Source organism: Oxyura jamaicensis, chromosome 2 (assembly GCF_011077185.1).
Source record: "Oxyura jamaicensis isolate SHBP4307 breed ruddy duck chromosome 2, BPBGC_Ojam_1.0, whole genome shotgun sequence".
NCBI lineage: Eukaryota > Metazoa > Chordata > Aves > Anseriformes > Anatidae > Oxyura > Oxyura jamaicensis.
In genome coordinates, this window is record NC_048894.1 from 5,874,950 (window position 1) to 5,902,431 (window position 27,482).

Sequence of the window (27,482 nt, forward strand, 5' to 3'; positions counted from 1 at the left end):
GTCATACTGAATTATGCTAATACTCTCACATCTCAAAGGAGGAATGGATGGTGCTGTGGGATCTTGCCATTTCTCATTGTTTGGTGTTGCTTGCATTTTCTATGGTTTCTGATTTGCATTTGAAAACTGATTATTTGATTAACCTCTGAATGTATTAATTTCTACCAGTATTAACAGGAATGTTTGGGCCAAATCCTTCTTGCTTTCTGCAGATATCAGGCTGCCTGTACAGCCCTCATTCCACTGATTTTGGATGCTCTGGTGTTACTCATGTCATGCAAGCAGGATTTGGCCCAGAAGTGTGGAAAGAATTCAGTGATTCAGGAGACCACTGTACCGATTATTCCATAAAGAGTAATCCACAGCGCCATACTCATTAACAGGTGTAGACGTTACTCAGCTTTGGATCAGCTCCTCAGTTTTTTCTGCATGCTGCCTGTTGGTGTTTGACTTGCAAGAATTAAGTAAATGCCTTTAATGCCCCATAAATAGAATCTTCTATTAAGCTATATTGCAATGCTCTCATTGGCACTATTTCAAAGGAGGATTATTTATCTAGAAGATTTAACATTGCTCTAAGTTTGAATACATCTAGCATTGCTTTTACAAAACACGGGGATTGATTCAGAGAAATGCAGAGCACCTGCAAGAGGTTCTGGGTGTCCTTATTTCCCCTTAGACCTTCCATTTACCAGGCACAGAAAGTTTAAGTGAATGGTGATTTAAACGCTTTGCTTAGCAGTGAATTGTGCCAAGCCACTCGATGGATGCTACTTAACTTTCTGGGCAAATTTTCTTTTTAAAGGGTGAGAAAATAACATAGTTAGACTGTAAGTATACAACTCCTGAAATGATTTTCCTGGAAAGTTGCAACAAAGTTCCAGAAGGCAGAGTACAAGTTATTTTTAAGAGGTCTCTAATTACAGCAATTGTATTAATAAAGCATTATTTTCTTAGTCTGTTCAGAAGTTTATATGCCTTTTTTTTTTTTAGAAAAAAAAAAAAAGGTGAAGCAGAAAGGCCTGTCATAAAGAAATTATTTGATACTTGCAAGGAACGAACTTACAAATCTAACAGCATAGAGTTACTCTTCTATTTAAAACCCCAGTAGGTAAACTGAGAAAAACATGTTTCACGAAGTGACCTTGGAATTAACAATACTGGGGCCTGAATTTGAAAACAGGTAGTCTTTTCTGGTGACTAGGATTTTGTAGGTCAAACTTCCTAATGTTATCCCTGTTTACATTAGGAATCCCATTGTCCTTGCTCATGTGAGTAAGATTAATTAGTGTATGTAAACAATACAAATGCAGTCTCCAAGCTTGTATTTGTGTCAGACAAACAAATGAATGTGCTTCAGTGATTTCACAAGGGGTACTGAAGTAAAATAATTTGTGGTTTGGCTGTTTTCCCTTCTTTAAAATTCGGTTTGCATTCAGATTTCCCAAGTTTCCCTGGCTTCAGGGAAGAAACATCTGTGCATTCAAAGGGCAGCCTATAATAAGAATTACCGAGAAAAAAACAGAATATTAGATAAAGTATATATAAAAAAAACACTATTGTATTTATAAATCACATTCCTCTTTCCCTACCCCATTACTTTTTTTAAGACCAGGCTTTACAGGACCTGAGGAAGTCCTTCAGAATAGGGCTACAACTAAAACCAATTTCATTACAGGTATAAAGTTTACCCAAGGCTAGATTATCAGAAAAGCTATGCTTTTCATTTAGTCATCAAAATTGGTAATCAAATCTATTAGCAAACTGAAAAAAGTTCAAAGCTAAGCTTTATCTAGATACCTTAATAGAACTCACCTCATTTTCAAAATCTGTTTCTGATGAGGAACACAGATCCCAAGACTATCCAGCTTTTGCCTCATGTTTGTACTACAATATTTTCTTTGGCTTATTCTTGTGTGTAAGAGGGAAATTTATAGCCTCTTCCTTTTTACTGTGCCAAAAAAAAAAAAAGCTTTGAACAGGCAAACAGAATATTTAATGAGGAAAGAGGGCTACTCCACCTGAGGGTTCAGTATCATTTGGTTGGATGGTTATTTTATAGTAATTAATATAATTCACAGGTTAACCTAATGGCAATATTGCTATACAACACTGAAAGTTTTAGTCTGCTAGGACCTGGATGCTATTCTAGCAGCTCATCCTCCTTTAAGGAGCTATGATTTCCCTCTTACTTTATCTACAGAATTTTAAGCAAGACCAAAAGCCTATTTTGCCTTCCTACACATCCTCAAGTACATTTTTTACATTATTTTAAATTATAAAGCACTAACTCAACCTTCATTGCTGCCAAACTCTTGGGGTGGAATTCCAGGGAGCTGAGATTTAATGTGTATGTTCGTATTCAGTGAGCAAATCAGCATGCTTCTGAGTATTTCCCAGGAGAATTCCTCCTGTTTCCTTTTTGCATTTTCTATTTTTCCATTTAACTCAATTTCTCTTACTGTTGCCATACTGGTGACACTGATTATCAGAAGCACTGATTAATACTTATTGAGTATTACATATAAGCGGTGAAGAAACAACAAAATTGCTACCGTTGTGCAGTTGATATTAATGTCCAACTAAAGGATACAAGATTTAGAAGAACAGTCTACTTAAAAAAGAGTGGGTTTTGTCATATTCATGTAATGTTCAACCAGCTCAAATATCAGTGAACGCTTCAGGAACACTTCAAAAGCAAGCAATATCTTTTGGGAAAACAGTATAATTATTTATATCTATATACTTAAAGAATAATAATCTGAATCTAGTGTTATGGGGTGAAATAACATAAGAGCCAGTTTGCGTTACCCAGGCCTTTATAATAATATGATTTATCTACATTGGCAGTATATTATAAAATGATTAACTTTTCCCAGGTATTGTCGGAGCCTTGGGTTGTTTTACTCAAATAGTTTCCACTGGGTTTATGTGATTGCCCATATTATTTGGTATACTTCTAATCTCAAATTCTGCTTGTTTTAAGCATATGAATTTAAGGCAGAGGAATTATTCATATGAGGACAGTGAGCAGAATTTGGCACTAAAAATGTAAAATAATCAAGGAATAAATAACATTTTCATAGCTCTTCATCTGTTTATTTGAGGGATAAAGTTATCAATCACCTGAGTGATTTAAAATTAATACACGTTCTCAAAAGCCAATGGGATTTAGGCTTTACAGCCTTTACTGCAGCTCCATGAAAATAGAAAAGACTTCCTGTATTTTCTTTTATCCATGACTACTTTTTGTTTTTGTTTCTCACTGTTCCTTCATCCAGTTATTTCCTTCTATTTTTAAATGAGTGTTTTTGTAACATTAACACCAATATTTTGTCCAGATAAAAGTAGGCCAAACTAAATGTTCATAGTGATCACTTGTCTCCTGTTTCTGCCGTCAAATTACAAACATGTAGTAGAAACCCTTCCTTTCCATGCAGATTTTCATCATAAAAAGTAGCTATCTGCACACGTGTTTCAGCCTCTCAACCTATAAACTCTTGGCTTTTATCTCCATAGGACTGAAGACCATTGTAGGTGCACTTATCCAGTCTGTTAAGAAACTTGCTGATGTGATGATCCTGACCGTTTTCTGCTTGAGTGTCTTTGCCCTCATAGGCCTCCAGCTCTTTATGGGCAACTTGCGACACAAGTGTGTCAGGGACTACACCATGTTTAACTCCACCAATGGCACGTTGTACTTGGATGGTAGGACGTGGAACAGTTCAGAGGAGTTTCTTAATGATCCAGGTAAATACTTTTCTTTACTCTGTTATCCGTTTTATTTATTTATTATCATATTGATCAAAACTGATATGTGAATTCATACTGCAAATGCAGTGTCTTGTGTCTACTGCCTCTTCACAAAGTTGACGTGGTTTGGAAAGATCTAGGTAGAATTTTCTGTTGTACATTCACAATTTATGCTGAAAGTTTTTTAGTGCTTTCCTGATGAAGACTAAGTGCCTGCTCACATCACTGGTGATTTTCACAGTTTTAGGGTGTCTCATGACTTTTTTCTTAAAGCTTCCTTTCTTGGAATCAGGTGATCAAGTGGAAATTTCAGTTGGGGGGGGGGGGCGGGGTTTGGGGGGGGTCTATTTTGTATGCTGTTCCTTTAAGACAATTTATAGCACTAACATTTTCTGGCAAAATTTGCAAATTTGAACTAAAAGTCTTAAAAATCAAAAAAGCAAAGCAGAGCAATTCAGTATTTATTACACTGAAAAATCCCAGGAGCATTATTTTATCTCATGCTATTAGGGCCTGAACTCATTATATGGTTTGGGCCATCCTGCAGTATCTGGTGCTCTGATGTTTATTATCAAAAGGCTTGTTTTCTAGGCCAAAGCAATTTTTAATACTCTATAGTCTGCTAGACTTTGAATTACAATGAAATAGGTTCACTGAACTCATTTATTAACATTTTAAAAAAGGCATTTCATGTAAATAAACTTCAGAATGTAAACAAGGAGCCCAGCTATTAGCTGGGCCTGCACCAAAACCCTCTGAGACACCAGAGAGTCCCCAGTGACTGCAGTGGACATTGGCTCTCATCTGAAAAAAATCGGTGATGCTTTTGAGAGAAGGAAGCAAACAGACAAATATGCCTTGCAAGTAGCTTGTGATCAGTGACCTTTGGTATTTTATTTATTTTGAGAAGACTGAAACACATAGTCAACTTGCTAACTAGAAATGTGGTTGGTGGGAAGTAACACAGTCATGGGGTCCCTCTGCTCTAACTGTACGGGCCCTACAGTCATCATTCCTGACCCCTAAGTCAGGTTCAGGGCAGTTGTCTGGCTTGATCCAGGGCTCTGTTGAACTGGCACAAGGTTGTCTCCAACCCAGCTTTGCTTCTCAGAATTGTATGGCTCTTCAGCTACGTTATGTGATTCAGGGACTGAGCCAAGGGCAGTCCTGTCATTCCACATGGGTGACTTCTGGCCTTTCTGCTCAGTTCCTTTCCCTGGATTCTAAGCATCCTTGGAAGGACTGGTGTTAGGAAGCTTTAATTCAAAGAATTAAAAGCTCAGTATTGGTATTGTAAATGCATAATGTGTTTAATAAAGCATTAAGGAAGGGCATATGCAAAGCTCTGGCTAAATTAGGGCCATCTTCTGGGTTGACCTTGATTGTCAGGTTATGTGTCACCTCAATGTCCCTTCCACCAGCTGAAAGGAGAAAGAGCTGTGTGCCAGAGCTACTAAACTACACTGGACCTGTGCTGGCTGGTACTGAGTCTGCTGACATGTTTTCCCATCCATGCTCCGCGCGCTTCCAGCTTGTGGCATGAGAAAGATATGGAGGCAGTTGGTGGCAGCCAACATGGCTTCACTAAGGGTAGATCATGCCTGACAAATCTGGTGGCCTTCAACAATGGGGTTACAGCATTGGTGGAGAGGAGATGAGCAACTGACATGATCTATCTAGACTTGTGCAAAGCATTTGACACTGTCCCCCATGATATCCTCATCTCTAAATTGGAGAGATGTGGATTTGATGGATGGAACCCTTGGTACATAAGGAACTGGCTGGATAGTTGCACTGAAAGAGTTGCAGCCAACAGCATAATGTCCATGTAGAGATCAGTAAAAAGTGATGTTCCTCAGGGGTCAGTATTGGGACCAGCACTATTTAACGTCTTTGTTGGCGACATGGACAGTGAAATTGAATGCACCCTCCGCCAGTTTGCTGATGACACCAAGCTGTGTGGTGCCATTGTCATGCTGGAGGGAAGGGGTGCCAGCCAGAGGGACCTGGACAGGCCTGAGAGGTGGGCCTGTGCGAACATCATGAGGTTCAACAAGGCCAAGTGCAAGGTCCTGCATCTGGGCTGAGTCCAGAGCACCTCTTTTACAGAGACAGTCTGAGGGAGTTGGGGTTGTTCAGGCTGGAGAAAAGAGGGCTTCAGGGAGACCTCACAGCAGCCTGCCAGGGACTAAGGGGGGCTGCAGGAGAGCTGGGGAGGGACTCTTGGTCAGGGGGTATAAGAATAGGACAAGGGGAAATGGCTTTAAACTAAAAAAGGGGAGATCTAGATTAGGTATAAGGAAGAAATGCTTCACTCAGAGGGCAGTGAGGCCTGTCCCAGGCTGCCCAGAGGAGCTGTGGCTGCCCCATCCCTGGCAGTGCCCAAGGCCAGGCTGGATGGGGCTGGGGGCAGCCTGGGCTGGTGGGAGGGGTCCCTGCCCATGGCAGGGGGTCGGGATTAGATGGGCTTTAAGGTTCCTCCCAACCCAAATCATTCGATGATTCTCTGCAACTCTGGTGTATTAAGGCACCTCATGGCTCCTGCACCCATAGATAAATGACATCTGTGTGAGGTGATTCTCTCCCTCTCTCATAAGGGTCTCAAGAGACAAAAGAGTTGATGGCTGGAATTTTAAAACCCTATACTAAAGGTGATGGGGTGACATTGGAGCTGTGAAGATACTATGGTTCTCTGGGAACAGAAGTAGGGTAAATGCACCATTGGTAGTCTCTATAAAAAATATAGTTACTGTCAAGGCCAGCTGCAGCATTGCTTTAAATGGAAGGAATTGCACAGCTGCTGCAGCGTGCCATGGGCAAGTTTATTTGTGTGGGTCTGATATGGGGAAGGGGAGAGACACTCATGTAAATCCATTTGGTAAATCCAGCAATGGGTAATATGGTCAGGAACTATACTTATTACCACTAAATTAGATTGGCCTATTACAAGGTTAATCAACTTGGTGAGATAAAGGATTAAAGTGAAATAAAGTTTGACCATGCAGTATTAATAGTAAGCAATAATAATATAAATGAATGTTTTAATGTTTTCATAATATTGGAAAATAAAGACAGTGAACTATGGTAAACAACTATCAGTTAAGATGGATGGACAAGACATATTTAAACAGTTGAAATGTTGAATCAGTGCTAAGGCACTGAAGAACTGGAAGAACAGTAGATTTATAGGAAGAACGTACTAACATCAGAATAAAAATTCCTTGAGAAGCTGGAGAAGGTGGCTCAGCAATAAGACTAAGAAGAACAATATTAAGTAGGATTTCCATTTAATGTTGATAATTATGCCAAAGCAATTCAAAAATTGAAGGACTGGCTCATTTTGTAACTAGAAAGGATATTGCTTTATATCCATTTTGCGTAAGTATTATGGTGAAATGAAGTGACTGTTTAACAGAGTAGTACTGACCACAATTTAATAACAGTCCGAATTTCAAGTACTTTATGGAATTAAGCAATACATATGGTTAAATTAGAGTGTAGGCAGACCAAATTAAATAAAAAGAAGAATACATTAAGAAACAGAGTAGTGTCAGTGTTTATTTTCGGTAAGAATTAGAGAAGAAAATTGGCCAACATGTTGAGATAGTGAAGTTCATTCAAAGGGAGCAAAAACAATTACAAAAGCTCATTGGAGACTTTAAAACCAATGCAGCTGAGTCACTTAGTTTGAATCAGGAATAATAATCTAAAAACACAGAAAGCAGAAACCTGAAGAGACTCATGATAATACTTTAAAAAAATAAAAAATACAACAAAACAGTATGTAAACAAATACAGCAGTGAAAAACACTCAGAAATGGAAAAATGAATTGTTAATTCATTCATCAGGACACCAAAATGAAGAATCAAAAGGGGTAGTATGAGAGCTCTTCTCTTGGAGGGCAAAAGTTTGCTCTGGATTCTTGGAGAGAGGTTTTAATGTTTCAGAGGACAATGGGAGACCTCTGAAATGGCATCAGCCTCTTCTTGTGCATTATGAACCTTTTTTTTTTTTTTATGAATGGAAAAACAAAATGAGTGGATCCTCTTAAAACGGCGATACAATTAGCAATTGTCTGGTGCTGCGGAGGAAATAGCTAAAATAGTTAGTAATTTAGACTTTATCTTTAGAAAAGAAATATAAGAACTCAGTTTTCAGTCATTCTGAGCCCATTTTAGCTTAACTGTGGTTAGCTAATAAGCATAGGCACTTGGTGCAGAAGATATTTTGGTTTTGTATAAGGCCTGGGATAGATTTAGCTCTGCCCTCTTTATTCCAAACTGATTTTGTATCTGGACTGAATTGTGTCCTCTACCCTTAGCTGCTCTCAACCACCAGGCAGGGAATATTCTTTTGTCAATCTTTGCAACTTTTTTTTTTTTTTTTTTTTTTAATGAGTGAGGAAATAATTTACAAACTTTGGATCATCATTGGCTTAACCACAATTACGTGGTAATGCCTAATTTTTGTTTGACCCTTGAAGATATACCCACTTTGTCCCCAGGGTACAGGAACTCCAGCCCTGATCTATACACTCAAGACTGTGTTCTTTCCTGCTACGTGGCTGTGGTCACCGTGACCATCTTGGCTGATGGTGCAGGTCCTGCTCTGCTGCTCTACACATCGGCTACACCTATTTTTACCTCCACCACCAGTTAAGGCAGCAAACCAGCACCAGTAGTGGTGGCAGAAGAATTTTTTGTGTGTGTGTGTGTGTGTGTGTGTGTGTTGTTTGTTTGTTTTTTTCCTCCTAAATTTGAACCAAAAATTAAATAAATAAATTGGTATGTTTTTGTTATTGGTATGTTCCATAACAAGTCAGTCCCCTCCACCTACCCTTTTGGCCCTTTTCCTGTTACTTAACCTTTCTTGGACGAGCTTGTTGATCCTACACTGCTTCTTTTTTCCATCATTGGCTGCAACCCAGGGATGGCTGAGCCCTGCTCTTCTTTCACGTGTGAGGTTGCTAACATCACTGAGAGCTCTTTCCTGTTATTGTGCATATGCCATGAAAGGATCTTATAAACTAAATCCCATAAGGATTAAGGATTTCCTGCCTTTCCATCCAACACTTTGCTTGTTAATTCCATCATTTCAATGGCTACTGCAACTGAAGGAGAAGACAGGCAATTTAGTAAAGCAAGAGACAGAGTCCTTATGCATTGGGATTATCTGGGAAAATTCACAGAGAGTTTTCTTTCACCAATTCTAAGGTTCAACGTTCACCAGTTACTAAGTTCTAGGATACAACTGACTATTTCTGGCCTGACTATCAAGAAGGGAACTTTCTTGGTCATTGTTATTACAAGCTTAATTCTATGAGGGAAACTTCACCTAAATTACTGCAGTTGGTTGGTTTCTGGTTTCTCAGCTTAGCTGGGCACAGTGGTGATAGTAGGGTGAGATAACTGTTTATTCTCTCCTTTCCTCACAGTGAAAATGCAGTTCAAAATCTGCCTTTCAATGGGCATGTCTATTTCATGATAAACAGGAGGATTTTCCCATTCTTTCTACTAACTGAAATGACTCTAGGTCTTCACAATTTATGCACCAACCTCTAAGAAGACTTGTTCTGACCTTTCTTATCAGAGAAGTTATTTCAGTCTGGTTTTGCCTCCAATAAGTGATGCTTACTCTTTCAAAGCTAGAAAGAAGAAGGAAGAATAAGGCTAAAGTAACTCATCAGGACTCCTAGCCTCCTCCACAGGACTATTTTTTTTTTTTAAGAGAGCAGTATGGGATGAGGGACAGTTGAGCACAGATAGAATTAGGCTAAAAAATCTTTATGTCAAATGCCAAAGATAAATTCTGCTCAAAATTAAAATGGAGACAGGCAGATTATCTAGGAGAACACTGGCTACTAGTATGTAATTTTATTTTTCATATTTGCATTTTAAGATTTGGTAAGGGACTGCAATCAATAAGCCCAAAGATGATTATTTATAGATGTTAATAATAATAAATGTGGGAATCTGAAGTTGTAGATATGTCATGTATAAAAATGAAATAGATAAAAAGTACAAAATAATGACAATTTACATCCACAGCAATATGAAAATTACGTGATCAATGCATCAATACTAAAATTATTGTGCTGTCAATTATCTTTAGGAGAGGTAACGGTTTAGAAATAGCAGGTGACTGAAAACCTACAATATTAATTCCAATGCTTATAAAGATTTCTAGGAAAGTAGCTGCAAATAGCATGCTCGAAAACCTTAGGTTGTGGTATTAAAATTAAAGATGTATTTTATGAAGAGAAGCTTTATGAATCCATGACTGCATTGAAGTTATATGAAGTCAGATGTGTCACTGGCTTAGGCAGAGTAAAAGATGTACCAACGGACAGAATGTAGTTGATTCACATTGCTGATGAGTGTAGGATCTTTAACGTAACTTATATATTCCATTAGTAAAATGGATTAATGACTAATCATAGAGTAGTAACTTGAAATCTAAGTTTAAACAGGTGTTCTTATGTAGAGCAGGGCTCAGTTTTAATACTGAATACAAGAAAAAACACTTAAGAAAGAAAACCTTAAAATGTAGCAAAAATTTTATTAAATCACTCTTGAGGTGCTGGTCGCAAAATTCAGTGTGTTCTTTTTCTTTAAACTAAGTACCCCGCTTAAGAGGCTTTGAAAGGATCTTGTTTTCAAAATGTGCCATATATGTTTTCTCTCAAAATCAGTATCTTGTTAGGTAAAATAAAATAAAAATAATAAAAAACACTTATTTCATTTAGGTAATTGTCCCGGATATTGAAATGGTGATAATAATAACAATGATAAGGTTTCATAAAAAAATATTAACCTTCTGGTGGGAGGAGTCAACTGCCATTTTTATAGCTTAAAAATCAACTTTTTAAGTTGGTGCTTTTTTCTTCCAGACTACTTCATCACATTCATTTCATGGCAGTGTTTTTTCTCTTCTTCTGAAGTCAAACTGTGTAGTTAATGAAAGTTTGAGGGGGAAAAAGAAAAAAAAAATAGTAATAATAAAAATCCAGATATATAGCTTAATATATATATTAAGCTTATATATAGCTTATATATAGCTTAATACAATATCTGTATTGTCACCTCCAGTTACACCTGGAAGAGTCATGGTTGCTTTGGGTTCTGTATTTAGAAAGATATGTAAATATAAGTTTAGGTCTTTGTCTTTGCATCTCCCAGTTGCATCCTGTAAGTAATCTGAGTGAGGCGCACTGTTAAGTGCACTGTTAAATGCACTATTAAATAAATAGGCATGGATGTTTAGGCATATACATGTGAATAAAAAATAAAATAAAATAAAATGTGTATATAGCTGTGTGTCTACATATATATTTTATCCAACTTCTGTGCCTAGTTATTAGCTCTGCCTGATGAGTTGCTTAATTTTTGCTTTGAGAATGACTGAAATGGAGCTGTATGAAAAGATATTCTGAAACTGTGTGAAGAGTATAGAAAATAATGATGTCCAAGCCAGATAATAGATGTAGCAAGTTTGGGGAGAGCTGAAGTGTTTGAGGTGTTGTCTGAGGTGGTAATAGAAGACAGTGAGTGTTGGATGAGTAATTATGGAGGTGGGAGAAAAGAGGGAAGCAATAAATCAGGTTGAGACTGGAAGAGGTGTTTTATTATGTATGATTGTGTGTGAACCAATGATTAAGACAAAAGAACCTCTCTGGGCTTTCAGGCTGTGCTTGTCAGTGTGGAAGCTACTTGCGTTACCCTGCCGTTAACTGTAAATATTGTGGCTTTGTTCAGGTGCTGCGGATCTTTTGATAAATAGCATCTTAAATGCTCAAACATTAATGCAGTGATGTGTTATTAACATGGGTATTGTACCTGTGCACTTTAATGTTTTGAACTACATAGAACAAGAAAGGTCCAGTGGAAGAAGTACAAGGATCAGAGAAACATAGGAGTTGGTACTGTTGTACCCAATACTGTCTCTTCCTGACAATTCAGTAGCATTATTTTTTGATCTTGTGGTGAAAGAGCAAGTTCTTAGTCTCAGAACAATTTTTAAACATAAAGATTTGCCCCCAAACACATTTATTTTGGTCTCATCACTGCATTATTACCGCTCACAGAGAGATGTGCTAGGGGAAAGATCTGCCACAGAAGATTAAACCTAAATATTTTGAGACTTTTCCTGCACCTTCAAATTGTTCATAAACTACCAAAGTGATACACACTTGACTCACAGAGCACTGTTCAAAAGGACCTCGTCTGCGCCCTGCCCTTCAGAGCCTCTCTGTGGACTTCTGCTTGCTGCAGGTTCAGCAATAATGAGCCTTGCAAAGGCAAGAGGTAGCTCTGAGAAGTCAGTCCAGGTACACCGTGAACTCATCACCAGAGAACGTCTTACAGTACTGCTTTCCCTTATCACACTGGTTTTAAGTATTAGGAAATATTTTCTCCTGTACTGAATCAGGAGCACTGAATTCAGCCAAGTGAGGTACAGATGGAATAAGGGCTCAATCTGATCTTGATTTACCTGGTGCAGCACCAGTCTGTGGCACAGAGCAGTCCCACATGTTCCAGAAGAAATTAGTACAGCTCAGAGTACAGACATTTTTCTAATTTTGTATTAACTATTATAATTCTGGAAATCCTTATCTATGTAAGCAACTAATCTGTCTTTGAATGTTTTGGCTACAGGGACAGCTTGTGGCAGTAACTTTAGCAGTTGAAATGACAAGTGTGGTGGAAAAAAGATATTTCCTTTATCTTTGTTTTTGATTCTTCCCCCATTTTCTTAGGGCAAAAAAACATTATTATCACATTCTGTGTCCAGGAGCACACAAAGATCCTTGTTCTCATTTTCCAGAATGCATGCTATTTTTGACTCTGATTATCACCCCCTTTCTAAGATAAAAGATCTCAATTTTTTCAATAGCTCATCTTATTAAGTTTTCCCAGTCATTCTTGTTACTTTTACCCACTTCTCAATACCCTACGGTTCAGCAGTTACCCTACTGAAAGCAATGCTGTACTCTGTCTTCTGGATGACACAAGCCCCTGGTTAATAAATTGGCAGCTTTTTTTCCTGTATGGCACTGCATCCCTTTCCTCCTGCATCTTAGTACCACAGTTTTCTTTGATCCCAGCTTCAAATTATGTAAAAATTTTAGCTAAGGGTTCCTAAAACAAAAAAAAAAAATAAAGAAAAAAAAATCCATATATCTTACCTGACCTGATACAGAGAATTAGGGAATTTAAAACTTGACAATGTTATGAATGGGTGAGATTTTATCTTTTGCTTTATATCACATTCTGACAACGCAGTATCTGTTGTTGCCTTTTTCTACTCATTTTCCTAGCAGGACAGGCCTCTGTAGTGTTCCTCATTCAGTCCTGGCTTGGACTCGAGTTACGTGGCAAAGATTGTGCTGTCAGTAGATTTTTTCAGCTCTGCTCACCCTCTCTTTCAATTGTACTTACAAATGTAGTAAACCAGTGCAGACACAGCCCTCTATTAGCCTTCAGAGATTCTGCACCTTGACTTTTGATCTTTAACCTTTGTTTTCTGTCTCTTAGTCAGTTCTTGAGCCAATTTGTTTTCTTTATCACAGTACAAATATTTTTTGTTGTTTATTTTTGTTTTGTTTTGTTTTGCATCTGTCTGTAATCACAAATGCATTCAGCCCTTGTAGCAGCTTTTGATTTGAATTCCTTTGTGTGAAATATATATATGTATATATAAAAAACAACAAAACAACCCTCTACAAAACTTCCAGAGACCACACTTCAGCGTTTTGCTGCCTGTTCATGTGAGGCGCTTGTTTAAACAAGTGGCATTAAATATGTTTTTCGTTGTGTACTGTGCAGCCTACAGCTCCAAGCGTGGGGCTGTGTGGCTGACCAGACACAGAGGCACGGAAGGTGGCCTGAAGATCATTAAAAGCCAGCACACATATTTATTGCTGGTCGTTTTCTCCTGTCTCACCTTGCTCAAAATGCTCATTGGCTTGGCATGGTCACTAAGCCAATTTGACAGCCTTGGTGGAACACGTAAATTCTCTGCTCCCTTCTGGCCCGCAGCTCCAAATGCTCCTGATTTGCTTTTCCTTCCCTTGTACCGTGCACCAATGTGGATCTTTGAGGTTTTCAGAGCCTCTTAGTAGTGCGCAGGAGCCATTTAGCAGAGGGCTTGATTGATATCTTTAGTGGCTTTTTTCTCAAAGAGAGTAAAAGCTGCTCTATCAAAACTGGATGAATTATTTTTTACCTTATGGAGACAGTAGAGCCCTGGCTGGGAAATTGCTTTTTTGGCTTGTGTCAAACGCTGGGGGGAAGCACTGACGATAGGAGCTTACCAGTGACGCTCGAGCTTAAGGGGACCGCTTTCCTCCCAGCACCTTGTTTTATGGTTTACCACGACCTCATCTCAGCCCCTGCATACCTCTTGCAGGATGGCTCATGCCCAGAGAAACCCCTGGACTCAGGGCTGTTCCAGAGCACTAGTTACCCTGAAGTCATATGTAAACCAGTGCTGTATATAAGACCCTCAAAAAAAGTTGGCTGTTTGGACTCTGCCCCCTCTAACATCCTCACAATTAGCTCCTCCTGTTCCTTTTTTAACTGAAATTTTGAAAATGTCCTTAAAGATGGTGATAGGGTGTGGCAGGAGATCGCTGGACCAGAAGCAGGTGCACAAGGCGAGAGGATGGCAAGGGTGGGAAGTAAGAAGGGAGAGGAGAGCATCTGCGAGCTTGCAAAGCCTAACAGAAGGATCGACAGCAGCAAATGCTGTGGGAAAGAGGAAGACAATCAGATCCCCTATCATGGGGTGAGCGACAGGAGAGTACTCATTATTATAATTATTTGCAACCCCTTTTAGCAGGGAAGAACTGTCTGGCAGTGCCATTTATTCCCAAGCATTCTTCCCTAATAATACCCTTAATACGGCTTGTTCCATCGTTTTTGTGAGAGGCATGTTTTTCATCTTCAAACTCAATTTCATTTATTAGAGACTTCACCGTGTGTGACACAGTGTGCACACAGCAAGTGCATCAAGGATTCATTTTAATTATTGTGTATTACCAGGAGGTACAGTGTGTTTGCGCTGGTGGGCGAAAGGGCGAGGAGGAGGTGTTATCTATTTTGTTTCTGTGTCACGTATCACAACTGTAAGGTGATGGGGCTTTCTGAATTGCATTTTAAATTTGGATCTGGACATTTGTTGGCTGTCAGTGCTCCATGCCAGCCGTAGCGAAGCGAGAAAGTCTCCAACCAGCGTGTACCCGTGTGGCTGCAATAAATAGTCCAAGATAACAGACACCTCTCTCAAGTTTTTGTTAGAAAGTCAGCCAGAGGACTCTACTCTGGGCAGTGACTAATGATATTTGAATGCTGTTCTTTACGCAAGTGTGATAACATATATATTTTGTTCAAATCCCGATGACTTTGCAGTAAAAGAAATCAAAATATCATTTTAGCTGGATCTTCAAATAAGGAACAGAAGGTGGGCTTGGGAATGTTTTCTAAGCTGACTCTAACCTTACCAATTTTTTCCAACTGGAAACTTTTCCTGTCCTACACAGAATTGCAGAGGGCTTTCTACACTGCAGCTTTCTGCTAAGTGGTGTGACATAGGTGTGGAAGGTATAAGATGGAGCATTATTTTAAGTAGAATTAATTGTCTTGTTGAGGAATTTTATGGGAAGTTTGGCTTTTTCTTTTTTTTTTTTTTTCTTTTGTTTGCCTGACAGGTGGAGCCATTGTGAATATTTGCTGTATTAGAACTGCCTGGTGTGGAAGAGAGCAATGTGGAAACCTGAAAGATTGGTAAATTGGAGAAAGCGTAGACTAAAACAGCAGAAAAGATGAGAAGTTAGAGGAATTGATTTTAGAAGGAAGGCACTGCAAAAATCTAGAGGATTTTGTGTATTTGCTCACTATCTGCATACAGCTGTAACACTCAAACTAGGGTCATCATCTTTGCTGGTTGTGGAGAAGGGTAGACATTACCCCACGCCGTAGTCATGATGCTCTGTTCTCTGGGCTCAGTGTCAGATCGAAAGACAACCATCAGTAGTCTACCTAAACAATAACGTAACATATAGCAGCTGTGTTGTGTTTGTTATCAACCCTTTCCTCAAAACAGTTAGGGGAATAGACTAAAGGAACTCCTTGGTAGAACATCTGTGTTAATATTCTATAACGCCTATGCCAAGAGATGCAATCCATAGTAGATGAAGGTAAACCTCTACTGTCTCTAGTACCAGTTGCAGTGAGGTTATAGCAGCATGAGCTTCGTCACCCCCGAGCACAGCCAGGGTGTGGGCTTGGGCCAAGTCTTTGCAATTCATGGTGCTTGAGCCATCTTGGCTGAAGCAGTCGCCAGTTTCATGTTTTCCTTTGTAGGCAGACAAAACTCTATAAGAAGGTAATAAGCTGCTTGTGAGCACTCAGTTTTACAGGCTTGATCTGTTGAACTCAGCACCTCTAAAATGCAAGCCAAGGAAGACAACACCAACACAGGGGTTCATAGTGCACCTATTTATTGGCAGCAGAAGCAACATAACACAAGTAATACTATGTTAGGAGCAATGGGAATTGCTGGGTCTTAGTATGTTTTTATAAGGCTCAGAGTTGATACAAATGTGCATATGTTTTGGAGAAGATAGCATCTGGTTGTTGGAAAACATGTTTCTATTGAATTTTTGACTGCTAAGTGCTGACAGGAAATGTTCTGTATTATTTAAAAATAGATGTTTATCTGGCACCAATGGAGTAAATAATGTGCAGCCAAGAAGAAACAGATACTAAGCGAGTGTTATTCTGATAATTTATTTTATTATTTTAATATAACCAAGTAGTGCTGGAAATTCCTGTAAGAAACTTCCTAAAAAATATAATACAGACCATAACTCTAAAATCAATATTTTAGTGTAGCTGAAAGGGGAAGAAAAAAAGACAGTTTCCTTTGGAGAAAATGACATGTTGGATATACTTTATTTACACAAAAGCAAGTGTGAAAATGTTACTGTTTTGGCTTGATTTTACTTTAAACTGAAATATATATATATATATATATATATATAGTATGGAGGTTGTCAGTTTTATTTTCCCATTGTGTTCCCCATTGACAGGCAGAAACTTTTCCATGATAAAGCTGACAAAACAAAACAAAGATTAGTTTGAATCTTCCAAGACAATGAAAAAGTCATGTTTTCATAAGGTGTTTATCAGTTCAAGCAGTCTGCCTTTCAGAGATAAACGTCTACTGCAAATGAAAAAGGAGTTTTTTCTTTTTTTGTCCACGTTAGAGTTAAGTGATAGAAAGCTGAGGCTGCGGGCTAATATGATACCAAGGTGGTTTGTTCTTAAGAGCAAGAGTGATGACTGCTTGTTTCTTAAAGACCTCTGATTGCATGGCACGTTTGATCGAAATCCAAACCAACTTGCTTTGAATGACAAATTGATTGTTGTGTGCGTGTTTGATAATACAGCAATTTGTCTCCTCAGGCATAATACTCTAATCCCCCCTTCAGTTATCAGTAGGGAATCTGTAATTCAGCTCTTCTTCAGGAAGTTTGGCACAGTAGCAGTGATGCTCCATTGCACAGTTGCAGATCCCGTAGTGAAGATACCACTCCTAGCCGCGTCTACACACTGATTCCTCAGCATGCATTTCATGTCGCTCTTTGGCACCAACTGTATTGCTTGTTTTATAAATGTAGATGTTTAAGTCACAACAGAATTTTGTGTCTTCTTGAGGTTTTAAATGTCTGGTTTGCACACGTTCTTGCTTTGCTCCTTACTTCTGTGCTCTGACTCTGTTCTCATCTTCTGGTTCAGCTGAGCAGGAGGTGTTGCTTTGGTCATACCTTGAAGAAATTGGTCAATGGATAGTGGCAGATCTGTGGTCCTCCTGGCCCTAGCACTTGCAGTATGAAAGGCTGCAATTCCTAGGGAGCTGTGCATGTTTGCAAAGTTCAAGGTATCCTGCGTAGCCATACCACTTACTAGCAGGGTGCAGAACCTCTGTGAAATGTTTATTTCATGGAAGTGCTGCTGTGTTTCCTCCATATCACAGAGGGTCTGTGTCACTAACTGTGTATGTCCCAAATAAGATACCATCTATCCTGAGAACAGTAGAAGTGTTTCTCCAGCAGAAGCAGAGGGTGAAAAGAGATGCAAGAGCCCACATCCTTCCTGCTTTTCTGGTGATTTTTCACAGCTCCTTAACCATATTGATCACTGTGGTGTTGCTGCCAGTCAAGATGTTTCTGTTGAAAGCCCAAATGTATGACAAAGCCGAAAAGCATACAGTCTGAGCAGGATATATGCTGATAACTTGTGAATGCCATCACGTGCCCTCATAACCACAACGCTCATGGACAGTAATTCCCTCTTGGCATGCAGCAGGGCAGGGCTTTTCCCCTGCTCGCAGCGTACTGAGAAACCACAGCACATCTGTTCAGTGGCTTGAGCCTTTGAGCATTCTTTGCATAGCCTGACTCGATAAGCTGTCAGTCTTGATTTTTAAAGCATTTCACAACAGGGGGTTAGGTTAACCTATAATGAAGAACCTCTTCAGAGCATCATCTGCAGAGGCCCCTTTGCTCACAAACAGATGTTGTGTAAGGCTGCCACCATCGTGTCTTGTGTCAACAGGGAATCCATCCTTGCTGCTGTGACAAAACACGCCACTATATCCACCCTCCCTCAGTCAGCTGTTGGCCTGTTTTACATTTATGATGTTTCTAGAACAATACTTTTATCCTTTCTTCTATGCTGGCATTCAGGTTTTAGAGATTCTCCTTAGAACATCTCTTTTTTTCAGGCTCTCTCTTGAAAACTGATTTTGCTTATCCTTTTGAGATGTTGGCCTCCTGTTCTGTTTGTCTGAATTTTAGACTATTTGCTGACTGGGGATAGGAGAGGGAGTGTGTACAGAAAGGCTCTCATTAGCCTGGGGATGATAATTTCCTTAAGTCTCACTGATAGTCAACAAGGGAATGATGCAGAGCACTTAAATTTAGTGTGCTCCTCTGAGTCTCCCTCGAGAAGTGTCTGTCTCTCTCCATTGGCATTACAGATGACTGCATTGATAAATATTTGTCTTTATGAATACTTCCTTGTTTGTCTGATCTTTAACGGTGTGCATTTTTCAATTTCTTTTGCTTTATAATGTGTATTTTCTATCCTGATCAGAACTCTGGGGGAATGGGAACTGTATCAGTGTTATTACATTTTGACTCGTATCAAAGTTGCATTTTTAACCTATGAGTCAAGATTTGTTATCACAAACTTTAATTAATATATATCTCATCAACACAGAGTCCTAATGGGCAAACTTAAGGATTAGTTTCATTAGGCATTGCTATCCTGAATCCAGGAACATCGTTTGTACTTACAGCAGCCACATGGCTAGATGATGTTTCCTTCAAACTTTGCTCACAGCCCTACAGCCACCCTATTGCACTGGTCAGGTTTGGAATATAAGCACCAAATATTTAAAGAACATTGAAAAACGATCTTTGTTTTTACAATTACAAAAATTAAAATTATCAAAACAAAGCAAAATATGCCATTCTTTTCTCAATTACTGTGCCAGCTGAATATATTTTATTTGCTGAATAATATTTGTGAATGTTATCACTCCCAGAATGTACTTGTTAAAAAGCTGTTTCTCTAATTCTGTTGCAGTTAACTACTTCATAAAAAATGGTACAGAAGATGTATTACTGTGTGGCAATAGCACTGATGCTGGGTAAGTAATTTAAATGGCTTCCCTTCTGTTTGTGTTCTTGTTGTTGTTACATTTCCTTCAGTTCTGTCCACTTTTCACCAGCATGAAGTAGATATTTCAAATTCCTTGTTTCAGTAGTAATAGGATAGAGTAATGCTTAGAGACGGCAAATACTTCATTTTCTTACAACGTTGACAGCAAGGAAATCACAAATAATTCCTGTGTTACAACAGTTTACTGGTCTGCACAAAGGACTTCGTTCACAGCCCTACCACCTGTAGAATCTAATGGTTCCTTCTGCACCCAGTCTTCAGGGTCTAAGTGCATTGTCTGCGTGTGTGATTTTATTTGATAGGTTCTTGTGATCTTAATGGAAACAGAAGAGTTGATCTGGGATGGAGAGAGATGGATCTTGTGTGGGCAGAGGAGATTAAAAGCCATGCGAGACAGTTGCATGACAAAGACTAGAGACCTTAGTGTGGTGGGATGGATTAGCTTTAGATCTAAATATGAGAGAGTATTTGAACCAAGGAGGTGGATGACCTAGGTCAAGTGAGGAGAGGAGGTAAGGTGATGTACTTTTTGAGGAGGATGTTCTGAGCTGGTAGAACTAATTGTGGAAGACTTAAGAAAAAAAGAAAAAAAAGAAAAAAAATAAAAAAAAAAATGAGGGGGTGTTAAATTAGGAAGACTTTATTGTGAAAAGAGGCATGCATGTACAGGGAGACAGCAAAAAAGATGAAAGGAAGTTATAATCTATACTTGCTTGTGGACAGGAGGGTAAGAAAAGCCATGGGGTACTGGAGAGAGATGCTTTACTTTCTGCTGCCACTATCTATATCTGCATTTGCATAAAACAAAGGGAAAGCTGAAGTGTCAGCCTTCCCTCTGCATGTCTTGTGTGTCTGATCTGTATTGCCAGTCTAATTTAGACTGTAAACTCCTTGGGCACAGGGCCATGCTTTCCTCTTTGTTTGTTCCAAGGAAGGTACAATGTCAGCATTCATTAATTAAGTGCTTTGTTGATTGCAATACGTTGCATTTATCCAGGCTCAGGCTGGACTCCAAGACTATTGGGATATTTCCTGGGGATCCCAGGATTTGGCAGTCTATCTACACTGGTGTACTTCAGCCTTTTGTAAGCAACAGACAATAATATTGAGCAAGGAATGTTCTGCGCGATAGCAATATTGTGTCTCTGCTATACCTTGCACAGAGTTCCTGTCAGTCATCCACTCCCATTATTTAAAGACATGGAGATAATCAGGCATGATCCTAAGGCCTCAAGGGATCTGCAAAGTTTTGTATTCCAACCTGTTAGGACAAAGACCATCATTCACAGGCTGACGTACCCAACAGAGCAGGACTCCTTTTCCTTAATCCTTCAATGGCTGAAGCCAAGAGTGAGTAGGTTCAATAGTAAAAGAACAGATCTGACTAGGCAAGACGTTTTGGGATAGTTTGCACCACAGAATCAAGGGAGGTGAGTGAAGAGTGAGTGGATTTATCGGATCATGGTCCTCTTCTCTATCAGCAATGAAATTAATGGAAAGGGTCTAAGTCGGGAACCCGGCAAGGCATTGACAGGAAGAATAGAGGAGAACAGTTGGCAAGACTGTGTCTGAATGTTCATAGCATTTTTGGAGCTTGTTTCTGGCCTTGCTCTGAAATAGCTTGAATTTATTAGCTCCTGGGATATGCTGAGGACCCAGGGGAAATGCAGGGAAGGGTGGTGTCATGTGTGCGCTCCTGGAGGGATTTGTTGTTACAGTGAGGGATATCTGTGCTGTGGCTGGGATATTAAATCTCAAGGTAATTGACAAAACCATTTTAGTGCATTTTAAAAGCACGTTAATGACACTCTGAGGTTTGGCTGGTTGCTGTTATTATAGAAGAGTAAAAAAAAAAAAAAAATCTAAATAAATCTACTATGGCAATTATTAGGTGATGAGACTCAGATGGTCTGATGTAAGAGAGTTTAGTGATGGAGACTGCAACCCGAGCTGGAGCAGCAGGCCAAAATCAGCAGGGAAATGATCATCAGTGGATGCTATATCACAGACAACCTAATTATCTCTAAGGTGGGGGCTTTATTACATTACTAGGAGGGACTGTTTTCTGAACAAGCACCCAAACTGCCAATAAAACAGGAGGTAATGGATCTAGCTAATATTGATTCTGGTTCAGAAGGGATTTGAATAAATGGATGTCACTCAGAAGCAGCAAACATGTCTCCAGTACAATACCTGGCAGATGGAAGAAAAAACATTGGTTTATGTTTTAAGGTATGTTCAAGCAACCTTGAGGAGTTATGTTAAAAATCACATTGCATAGATGTGGTAGAATGCTGGGGAGAAGGCATATTTCTTGGTTGGACAAGGACTAACCTCTCTGTGGGGCTTCCCATATGATGCCTCAGAAACTTTACCCAGGATGGCTGAATTTTTATTTTTATTCACTTAATCGAATAGAAATCATGTTGTGTTTGTATTGGTTATCTAAGGGCATTTTTCCCCATGATGTGCTGCTAGACTTTTATTTGTATTTAAGAGGAATAAAGAGTCCAATGGAAACAAAAAGTAATGTTTGGAGTAGAGAGAAAATCAAATGATTGTGATCAAAGATGTTCTTTGGCTCAGTGAACGTTTGTGACGCGTGCTTGGTGTTTCACAACAAGCACATTCAGAGCACGACATTAATGGAAAAATCCTCTGCTCTGAGATGTGTCACAGATTGGTCAGACACTGGAAGTGGTGCTATAGCAGTAAGGCTCTTTTAATGAAAAAAAAATGTGTCGTGTATTTGCAGAATTATTTATGTTTTTAGAAGTGTTTTGGGGTTAATTTGGTACTTTTAGATGTGGCTGCACTGGGATTTATCCAAGTTGGTTCTCCTTGCAATTTCAGCTTCTTCTATTTGATTTGGTTAAAATAAATGGAGAAAGCTCAACTATTTTTATTTTCAAAGGGATTACAAATTCTTCTATAAATCTGCCTTTCAATTTAATTCCCAGACTAGCATCTCATCCAATTTTGAACACCTTATTTTAAGCCCTGAGGAAGATCCAGTAAGTATCCAGTACAAGGATGAAATAGCTGGAAGATCTTGGCTAGGATCAGAATGTGAAAGGTGCTCCAGCCTTAGCATCAAGTGGACTATGGTTTGCAAGGGCTGCAGAAAAGCAGGTGACCAAGCTGCTTTATGGGGCAGCAACATACATTGCCAGCACAGGCATCATGGGCCTTTTGGAGGCATCTACCTCACATTGTAAAAGTGGCCCCTCAGGTCAAATGTGCCACATATGCACAGATGGGTAGAGTGATAGTTCCGATGGCAAAACACATTGGTGGACTAAAGTTTTAGAACATGCTGAGGGACTCACAGTATGTGGCACATTTTGTGCCTGGCCCCAGGTGTTGGCACATGGTCAGCATGGGGCAAAAGGGTTGTTATGGGTAGTCTTGATCCCACGTTCAGCTCTAGCGTGGCATCCTGCCTGAGCACATCAGCAGAACCTCTACCAGGCATCGTCGTGCTGTGATCACCAGACCAAATCTCCCAGTGAATGAGCTGTGAGAAGCATTATATGTCATGCTGCACCATCCTGCCTCGTGCCATCCATGCAATTACAGCGTGTTCCTTCTCAATGATTATTAACCATTCATTTTAATGAGATGCCCAATACCATGGAGCCCTATGTTTCCCACAGGGCAAAGATTTATGGGGGCTGCCGCAGCTTGGGATTATCAGTCCATGAAAAAGGAAGATACATTTCAGCTCCAAAGCAGTTCGGCTTTTATACTGTTGTAATTTCACAGGGACAATTTTCTATCTTAGACTGCTGTTTTGTCTTCCTTCTCTGCCTGAAGGTTTGGAAGAGCAATAGAAACAGCAAAGAAATTTGTCCATTAGGGAAAAGAGAAATGGACAAGATGCTATTGATGTACAAAGTAAACAAGCAGAAAAAGAGAAACTTATCTTTGTTCTTTTCACTTTTTCACTTGCAACTACTATTGGGAGATGGTTTTTCAGACAAACGTGTATGTTTTAAGTCTATTGTGTCCCCTCTGGGTCTCAAGGACAGACCTTGTTCTATTTTTTATTTTTATTTTTTGTCCTTTCACATGATATGTCCTATATACTCGGCTGGTGGGCAGGAGCAGTCTACGAGATCATGCAGACAATGAAAGTACATTTGCATCGTGTCTGTGCTGATATTACCAAAAAGACTAGTGAACAGGAAGGAAAAGCAGCCAGTAAAGCTACTTCAGGATGTAACAAGAAAGCACCTTTGGCAACTGCATCCTAGTAACTGTTGCTATAGAAACTTTACCTACCTTTATCCTCACTATGACCTTGATTTTTCTTAACAGGTTACATTAAAATAATGTACAGAGGGGGTCAAGATTCTACATGATTTGGTAAATTCGGCTGTCACTGAGCTGATTGCAGATAAGGGATGTAGGAAGGACCATGTAGTGTAATGCTCCTCAAAGTTTGTTAACAAGTCCTAACAGTTTCTAAAGTATCATCAGAATAAAACTGTTTCCTGTTGTGTGCATTTTACTAAGGCAATTAATGCCAACACATAAAATTGCACCAAATGCCTGTTTTCAGTCGCCATGAATACTGAAAGCAACGCTTCTATGGTAGGTTCTCCAAGCCAACCTGCTCTCAGTGTACTCATTACAGCATGTACAGTGATATAGCACTTTGATCTCTGAGCTGTAATAACATTCCTTTGCCTTTATGGATCCTCCACAGGATGATTTAAAGTCTCTTGCAAGGGTTTATCACACCCCTTAAGGGTGGAGAAGAAACATGCACCATACCAAGGTGCACCACAGCTATCAGATGCTTCCCATGCTTCCACCAGCTCTACCTTGCCTTGCACAGCCCAGCGCTGCAGCTTTTGCTCAGCCCTTGGCAGGCAAGAGAGCCTAGAACCACTTATATATGTCCACCAGAATAATATCTCCAACAGTGTGGTCTCCCGCAGCTCTCAGTCCCCCAACTACAAGCAAATGTGTCCAGTAACACAACCCCAGCTGCGCTGAAAATTGAGGAAGTGCAGCAGAGAATAATGTACCCACTTGGTTCTTTTATTCTGCCACTGGCAGTTAGGTCTGCTGCAGCTCTGAGCTGCGTGAATTTAAGTAAGCCTGTGTTATTATTATTGCTATTATTATAATTACTTGCTGTCTTAAGATCTGAAGGCCCCAGATGCGGACATTGTTTTGTTGGCTGCTGGACAAATACAGTAAGAAGAGCCCCCTTCTCCTGAAGGGTTTGTATTTCAGAGGCACCAGCATGAACAGGTTGGGGTGAAGATAATGCTCAGGTATCTTCACTTCGTGTATGTTCTCCTGGGGAGGGACAAAAAAGGGGAAGGTCGCAAGGAACAGCTAGTCAAGGTGATCTCTCGATAACCAGCTTTTCCAGGCAGGTGCAGTCTGGCAGCCTGTGTTTAACTTGTTAGGTGAATGGACCCATCACAGCAAATGGGCTCCTGGCGAGCTTTGGAGTGTGTCTATGGGACTGGTGTCCTCATAACGCTCACCAAGTTCAGTCTGATGGGCTGTAGCTGGATGACAGGTGGGAAAGGCTGGAAAAGCTGGTGGAGTGAGGAAGGGGATACAGTTCCCAAATGTGACTCCTTCCAGAAATGATGATATTTTGTAAAGAATTAAGTCTATTGTTTAGGCTGCCAAAGCTGATAACCTAATTATACCCCAGTTTAGTAAGCAATATCAATGACCTTATTACAAACCTTCAGGCTGTACAGCATGCCTTGCATGAATTTAACTAGATTCTGATGTAAATCATGTAGACTTTTCCATTTATTCCGTGTTGGTTACAGTGACATCAGAATGAGGATGGCTTGCTCCTGGTGAGAAAGCCTCTCACTTGAGCATAAGAAACACCACAAGACAGGTACATCGCTTGAAGGATGATGCAGAGGTCATCGGGGACATCTTTATGTACTATACAGCCTTCAGGTCAGCAGTGGAAGTCTCCACTCCTGGGGATCAGGAGTGTATTTGGAAGGTCATGTCTGCGGTTAAACAGCAGCAGTAGGATTAAATCTAAATCCACTCAGTTCTTAAGGATGGGTAACATTATCTCTTAGTCAAAGTTGTAATAAGCTCATCAACCACATGAGAGAAGCAGACTGACTGTGGGCTACTGTCTTCATTAAACTGTGATCTGTCATTGTGTTTATGATGATAAATTGCTTTACATTTTGACTGATGGGTCAGGCAGAAGATCCAGTGTCTGGCCACTGGATTGATTGAGAATAAATGATAGGTTGCCTTCCTTGTTGGAACATAAAGTATGAAAAAGTCATCTTGGAGCACAGGGAGTTCTTCCTCTTGGTTGCGTGCCTGCATGAAGGCTCTGACATAGCCTGAAACCAGCGGTTTTCCATCTGTCTGAACAAGTAGCCAGTGGAGAGGCTGAAACAGTCTGTGGGTGCAAGTCAGTGGCATGCAGAGGCCAGTGGGTGCTCTGAGCCTGTGAGCAAGCCTGCTGACTTGTGCCTCCTTCCCTTTGCTTCTCCAGTTTCAGCACTTGGTCGATGTTGCTCTTTATTCTTAGTTCCTTTAATTTATTTCTTTTTTTTTTTTTTCCTGTGTGTTTGGATCTGCTTGCACTTCCTTTCAGACTGTTGGCCCCCCTTGCTCGCTGTCAGACCTGTACAAAATGAAGCAAGCCTCTGAGAGTGAGATGTTGGTTCTTAGATGGTGAATAATGGTGAATTGTAAGTCAGACCCTCTAACCCTCTAACCATGGTTAGTCTTTAATATCACAAAAAAAAAAAAAAAAAAAAAAAAAAAAAAGCAAGAGAAGGAGAGCAGCCTGTGACTTTCAGGCAGACCAAGCCCCTACTGATAGCAACTCCCGGCCTTGGCTGGGATGCTGCTGACTTTCAGCCCCCTTCTCCTACATGCCCAATCACCCATACAATGTTCATTTTGTAAATACAATAAAACATATTGCCCTGTTTCAGATGGTTAGTTTCATCGTTTCAGGCTGGAGCAAATGTTAGGTTAAGAATCTTTATTTGTTCCCCCACAATCATTGCTCGGTAGGCACTCCTTGTTTGGCTGCTGGTCTCCTCCCTCAAAGCCAAGAGAAGTGAGAAAACATGGGAAGTGCAGAGGAAAGCACTTGCATGTGTGATCTAAAGGAGATTCAGGTCTTTGTTTTGTGGCCTGAGGACTTCAACATGAAAAGACAGCTTGAGGAGTTCTCTACCATGAGCATCACCAAGCCTGGAAGGCCACAGGCACCATTTCTCCTTCCAGTTCTATGAGGTTTTGAAACCCCATCATGCTCACCAGCCAGTACTCTGGAATTAGCCACATGTCCAAAGCATCAGTTGTAAACATTTCAGCTTGTTTTCTGCATTCATAGGCTTAAAATGTGACCAAAAGAGGGATACCTAGGAGCCCTTACCATGATACATTTGTTGTGTGTTTGTTTTTAAGGCTTTATTTAATTATTTTTTGTGCGTGTCTGTGGTATGCACTTTATCTCCCATTGTTGCTTCTTTTATAAGCAATTTGGAGTGGCAAGCCGTAGTGAGCTTTTGCAGCCTACACCAGATAAAGGCATAGACTTGACATTACAGCTGTCATACCTGACTTGAGCAGCGGTTTGTTGCTAACTCCCGGTAGCACATGGATAACGCTCCCTGTGTGTACAGGGTCTGAATGTTACAACCCAGCACATGGCTGTTTTACAAATCTTCTTTTATTGCACAGCCTTATTGGCCACTGCAGTCTGGATCAGCAGGTTCCTTGGCTTGCTGAGATTAAACTCTTGAGCCAGAGCATTTTGTAATTATGCCCCTCGGCTCCAACTCTCTGGCATTCCCAATCTGTGTTATTTAAAACAAAGCAGTTTCTTCTGTTCTTTAATTTCCTGTACCAGTGCCAGCTTACAGTGGTGATTACGGCCTGATGGATAGGTAGGTAGACTGATGCTTTTAACTTTTCCCAATCAATGACACTAATTTTATTGTGAT

The 27,482-nt window shown here is 39.9% G+C and overlaps 1 protein-coding gene across 5 annotated transcripts in view; it reads left to right on the forward strand.

Annotated features, from left to right (window-relative positions):
* The window catches only part of LOC118162674 (sodium channel protein type 5 subunit alpha-like), a 208,240-nt gene that overhangs the window by 59,162 nt on the left and 121,596 nt on the right, over nucleotides 1-27,482 (forward strand). For all 5 annotated transcript variants that reach the window (XM_035318995.1, XM_035318990.1, XM_035318992.1 and 2 more), the window contains exons 7-8: nucleotides 3,520-3,750; nucleotides 19,408-19,471. In XM_035318995.1, the coding sequence (XP_035174886.1) occupies nucleotides 3,520-3,750; nucleotides 19,408-19,471 (295 nt within the window). The remainder of the gene's footprint in view (nucleotides 1-3,519; nucleotides 3,751-19,407; nucleotides 19,472-27,482) is intronic.